Genomic DNA, 6,102 nt, shown 5'->3' on the forward strand with positions numbered 1-6,102 from the left:
CGGCGCGTCTGCGATCATCGTCGTTCCTTTTTCCCGGTGAATGCGCGGATATATCGCACAAGGCTGCCGAGCAACTACCTGTCGTACGCTGTACAGACGTTATATTTAACCAACGGCGCGCGGACCCATCGTCACCACCTACCTACCAACCGTCTCTCTACGGTCGTACTTTTTCCCTTGCGCTCCCCGTCCTCGCTCCTTCGTCGTCTAATTTTAGACCTTTTCGATTATATAATACGACGTACGCGTGTCGTTACAGAATCAACGGAGCACGAGATAAAGACGTTGCGCGAGCAACGATCCGTGCAATTGTAATCGCCATATCGACGTTTGTAATCGTGTTCACGATACACGCTTCCTCGCTGCACACCGGCTACCGTCTGATTCTTCCACGCAACGATAAATACCTTTAAGCGCGAGAATTAATCTTAACGTCGTACGTAACGTCGTCCGAAAACGGCTGGACGTCGTTCGGATAATTATCGTAGCGCGCGTTCCGTAGCTTGTGCGACACACGCGGCTCGATTAGTAGAGTTTTTCGCGGCCGTCGTGTTCTTCCTTGATTTTTCGGATAAGAATCGTAGCGGCTGTACGACGAGCTTTATCGAACGAACGATCGAGTGGCGCAAAATACGAGCAAGTCGATCCACCGTTCGTGCGTCAGTCCCTCCCTTTATGTTTGCACGTGGGGTGCGGTACAGAGGACGATCTCGATACCTTCGGGCGACGCCGTGTTCCGCGCGAACCCGGATCGCACCTTGGCTACCCTCGAATTCCCAGCCTCTGTCCGTGATCGATCTCGCGAAAGGCCGCGAGTGAGAAACGCTTCTTTCACCGTCCCTTTGATCCAAATAATAAAAACAAACGATTAACGCTGGCGCGCGCCACGAATCGCGAAGCGAGCGATAAGGCAAAGGATCAAGCGGTCTCGTCGTGTTCTGTTTAAAAATTCCAAATGGCGTGCGTGCGCAAACAAACAAAGGTAATCTATTTTCGCGGATTCGCGTCAGCCAACTGCGTCACACCGGGATATCCTGACATTAAGACCGATCCCTGGCTCCCAGGAACTAGTCGAGCGACGCAAACAACGCCGCCGCTGCGAAAAACTAATAAACGCCGCAGACTCGCGAAATCCCCGACGGATATACGCGAGCAGCGCGCGCGAGGAAGAGACTGACGGTGAGCGGAAGGGAGAGAGAGAGAGAGAGAGAGAGAGAGAGAGAGAGAGAGAGAGAGGGAGGAAAATCGGACGCGGGTGGAAAATTTCCGTGGAAAATGACGCTCGATGTGACACGACGCGATAGAGGCTACGTGGCGAACAGTGACGCGGTTCGTCGTGTCGTCCGGAACAGACGCGTGCAACGTCGCGATCGCGGATCGACGATAGCTACGCGTTGGAAACCGCGAGATATTTCTACGAAATGGAAATTTCTTACGCGGTAAACGGTTATGAGGCGGTTTTGCTCGTTATCGCGCGATCGCGTAAAAATCATCGATCGGTTTTTGCCCGTCGCTATTCTACGTAGCGGTGGTTCTAAGGGCGCGTCAATTACGATCTCGCGCGGCTACTCGATGCCCGCGATACAGGGATTCCCCTAATTAATCCATGCGCCCTCGGAAAGAATGCCGCATAGTTGGCGAGCAGAGAGAGGTTCGCGGTGTCCGGCAGCCGCGTATTTAAGCGTCGCTCTGCGTGGCATCCACGGCGCGCCACGCACCGCGTACACCGATATACCGGTAGTTCCTATCGATTATAGATAATCGACCGGTCTCTCCGCCAATCTCCGATTCGTAGCTCGAGGGGTAGACCCGTTAGCGATGGTTAGGGGAAAGGAACGACGCGAGTGAGACAGATACGTAGATGGATAGATAGAGATAGAGATAGAGAGATAGAGATAGAGAGAGAGAGAGAGAGAGAGACAGAGAGAGAGAGAGAGAACACGACGACAGTGGCGGCGGCGGCAGCAAGCGGAGAACGCCAAGAGGAACCCGACACAGAGACGACCGCGGGGTAACGGGGACGTTGAAACGGGCAGCCGAGGGAACAGAGGGGTGTGTAGCGGGCAGAGCAACCAGGAGGAAGGGTACACGAAGGCGGAGCGGGACGGGGGGGAGAGGACGGCGATAGCTGAAAACGCGGCGTGAGTCGCGAGAACTCGAGGAGGGACTTAACGAACGAGCGGACCGAGAACCGACCTCGGAGTCGGGAGTTAACGCTCGAGGGGTCGTTAATTTTCCGATCGTGCCCTTCCCGTCAGAGGCTGCTGCAGCCTCTCTCACGGACACGAACACCGACACGGACACGAACACGATCGCACGGACACCAGGCACGAACGCGACGAATAGAGAGCGTAAGAGAAGGAGAGACGCAGAGAGTGAGATTACGAAGATGGCCAGAAGGCATGCGCGCTGGAAATGGCGCGGCCACACGCCGCTCCGTCCTCCGCAGGTACGCCGAAAGGACGCAGCAAGAATTCGCGTGGTCACGATTAGGAATGTAAAGGTCACTCGGTTTCGAGAAAAAAGAATTCAACGTCGGATCTTCGCTATCCGCCGACTCCTGTCTTCGACGCGAGCAATCGCGCGTCTTACCGTATAATAATGGAATTTAGGCATGTAAATTAGGTGTCCGAATTTTGCCCGCTAAAGTATCGCGTAACCGAGTATTTTTACCAGGCTTCCATCTTTCATATTATTTTCGCAGCGCTATTCCGCGTACGAATACCGGATACGACGTAAGGGAAAGTAACGCGGCAAAGTTCGGCCTCCTTCGGTTTACTTCCGGTTTTAACGCGAACCGCGCTGCGCGCCGTAATTTTCGTTCGCTCAAATTCATTTCGTTCGCGAAAGCGAACGCACCGGAATTTTTTCACGATTCCGACATTGTCCGAAGAGTATCTGAAAAAACGCGAAACACACTCCGTCCCTGGGTGCTACGTTTCGTTGCACGTTCACGTATCGAACACGGTGTTTGGTCGACCAACGCTAAAATATCGCAACGATCGTTCGACTAGCCATTAGAAAAATCACGAGATAAGAGGTTATGTCCACACATGCCTTAACTCGCTACCGATATAGCGACCATCGCGAGTTTACACGTTCTGTTAGACGTACGGCGTAACACGAAAGGCGATCCTGTAGGGTTCGTTTATTTTGACGAGTGGAAAAAAGGGGGGTGAGAGTACGCGTAGTTTCCCGGTTACGGGTCGCACGGATCGGGCGCTCCGGCTCGTTCGGTTCGTTGCTCCTCCGTTTTAATTCGTCGCTCGCCGCCCTCCAATTTCCTCCGCGACCAGGTAGCTCCGGGGTCCCGACGAAAATCGATGGGAAAGCCCCGGAGATTTTCACGAAAACACACGAGTCACCGGGTCTCTCTCTCTCCCTCCCCTCCCCCCCTCTCTCTCTCTCTCTCTCTGAGGGTGAGTAAATGAAAACCAGAGAATCGCGAAAAGCGAAAGATATCGATCGATGCCGATACGCGGAAATTGAGAACGCCTCGTTCGTTCTCCTTCTTCTTCCTCTTCGTTGTCGAGGAGACGCGGAGTCGATTCGCGATATCGGTCCCGCGAACCGGAATAACGATCGACCACCAACGAATCGAAAGTTCGTTTTCGATCGTAACCTTCGAAATTCGGTATTTTTCGGCGCGACCGTCTCTCAACTCGTTCGAAAGCGAAACATTCGATGGAAGAGTTTTTAGAAGTAAGGTTCAACGGGATGAGCGAAACGTGGCAAGAGATCGTTAAGAAATTTAATCGAGCTATTGTCGTGGCTAATTCCTTCGAGGAAGCGCGTATCGTTTACCGCAATAACTCGTGCCACGAACCACCTGCTCGGCCCCGGGCCACGCGGCAACCGCGATACCCCGATAAAAATGAACGCTGTTAATTCTGTTCGTTTCGCGTCGGTATTGCCTCGAGTTTCTACGTTTTGTACTCTTTGCTCGCGATTTCAAACTTTACGCGTCGAATTTTCCATTAACGTTTCGTTTCTTTAGTGGCTTTAAACTTTAAAGCAAGGATAATGTGAGATAGATATATATATGTATGTATGTATGTATGTATGTATGTATGTATGTATACGCTACGTATCTTCGTGGGTACGTCGAGTTAGGTTCGGATTGAATTCCTGACGCAAGCGAAAGAACGGTCAACGTAATATATAGGTATAACGTGTTCCTCGCGTTATGGGGGTTCATATATTATAACGCAGTACCACGTGTTTTCGGTGTTGTAACCGTTAAAAGATACTTCTCCGATTTATTTCGACGAAGGGCAGTTTGTTGTGACAGTACCTTTCGCGTGCGATACGCGTTGAAATATTACGACGTAGCACTGCGCGCTTTAGTACCGCAAGGTCGACAATGAACGAAGTGGCGCCACGTTCGCCTTTTTTGAAGTTTGACGTTACGTATTCGTAGTCGTCGGAATTTCTTTTTTCGATTCGTGCACGCGGAAAATAGCTAAATAGCTGGTATTTACATCGATCCAAGCAATTGGTTCGAGTTCCAACTGTGCATACAGCGGTATGTGTTTCGTTCGTACATCGTTGAAATTTTACGATCAACGAAAATTGACGATCAACGACGTGGCGCCATGTTTATAGATTTGAAACTCGACGCCAGCTATCGAACGTACCGCCACGTGCTCTCGTTCGTAATCGTTACGCGCGCAAAAACTAGCCAACGTAATAGTACATTTTTGCAGTAACACGAGCCCAGACATTACGACGTAGAATTACGTACCACTTACCATCGCGAACTCGTTTCCAAACGACGCCGTAACTGCGATCTGCCGTTCCAGTCCGTTGACGTAGCTTTACGTCTTCTCGAAACTCCACACCATCTATCGAACGTAGTACTACGTCATTCGCGATACGTTTTCCATATACGTGCATGTGTGTATACGAAAAGTCAAAGGCGAGGAAAAAGATACGAGTACGTGACACCATGGTGTTTGACGTTTGATCGCATGGCGAAGAAAGTCGCGAAGACCGTTCCGATTCCATTCCGTTTCGATTCGCTGGATCAAAGAGGCACGCGCATGCGCGCTCCCGCGTAGTCGCGATCTTTCCACGAAGCCTAATTTCCAGGCATTAAAACACGCCGATAACCTCCTCACGTTCGCTCGAGCCTGATATTCATATATGCTTGGCGCACGGCTGGCCAGCCTTTTTACGCAACAAAGCGCACCCGATCCGTTCTACGATTACTGCACGGAGCTGGCCGGCTTCCGGAAACTATCCTTCGCATCCTCTTCATTCATAAACTCTTTTCTCCGCTCGTAATGGAATAGCTTGGGCTTCGGCGGCGCATAAACGTCGAACGCGCCCGCTTCTCCGCACCCCTGCCCCGCAAAGTACATACATACGGGCGAAACTAAATCAGACGGTAAATACACACGCTCCAGTCCCAGTCGCCGCCGCCGCCGCCGCCGCCGCCACCGCCTCGGTCAGCCTCTGGCCTCTTTCTCACCCTATCTCCGTCACGCTCGCTCGCTTTCCTCTCTTCTCTCTCGCACGATCCCTCGAAAACGCTTTCCCTTCCGAAAACCTTCACCGTTGACTCGATTATCGTCCATCCGTCCGGCGAGTTTGCGGCGACGACGGCTACGATATCAGGGGAACAGCAGTCGCGCGAAGCTCCTCGTTCCACTCTGTTCCCCGCGTCTATCTCGCTCACGGTGTGTTCGAGCATGGCTTGTGTATATATAGCTACACATCTATATGCATATATGCATGCAGGCGTCTATTTATGTAAGTAGTGTCGCGCGTGGACGTTTACGCGCTGGTGTGCGCGGTACGCGACACCACTTACATAAATAGTACGAGAAGGAGACGGAGGGTGAACGCAGAGGTAGAGAGACAGAGAGAGAGAGAGAGAGAGAGAGAGTGAGAGAGGGAGAGGGAAAGCAGAGGACGGAGGAGAAGGAGAGAAGGAAAAGCGGAACGAGATGGGTTTGGGCGAACGACGGAGTAAGATGGAACGGAGGAACGGACGGACGAGCGAGAAAGAGAGAGAGTTCGAAGTAGGAGGAAACGAGACGGAGGATAAAGAAGCGACTCGTGTACTTATGTACGTGTATAGAGGAGAGAAACGCGAGC

At 52.0% G+C, this 6,102-nt stretch overlaps 1 protein-coding gene across 2 annotated transcripts in view; it reads right to left on the bottom strand.

Moving 5' to 3' along the window:
• The window catches only part of LOC126871838 (dynein regulatory complex subunit 7-like), an 87,832-nt gene extending 82,176 nt beyond the window's left edge, over positions 1-5,656 (bottom strand). For both annotated transcript variants that reach the window (XM_050631105.1, XM_050631103.1), the window contains exon 1: positions 4,752-5,656. In XM_050631105.1, the coding sequence (XP_050487062.1) occupies positions 4,752-4,754 (3 nt within the window). In that variant the 5' untranslated portion in view covers positions 4,755-5,656. The remainder of the gene's footprint in view (positions 1-4,751) is intronic.
• Between the last annotated feature and the right edge of the window lie 446 nt (positions 5,657-6,102).

Source organism: Bombus huntii, chromosome 12, assembly GCF_024542735.1.
Source record: "Bombus huntii isolate Logan2020A chromosome 12, iyBomHunt1.1, whole genome shotgun sequence".
NCBI lineage: Eukaryota > Metazoa > Arthropoda > Insecta > Hymenoptera > Apidae > Bombus > Bombus huntii.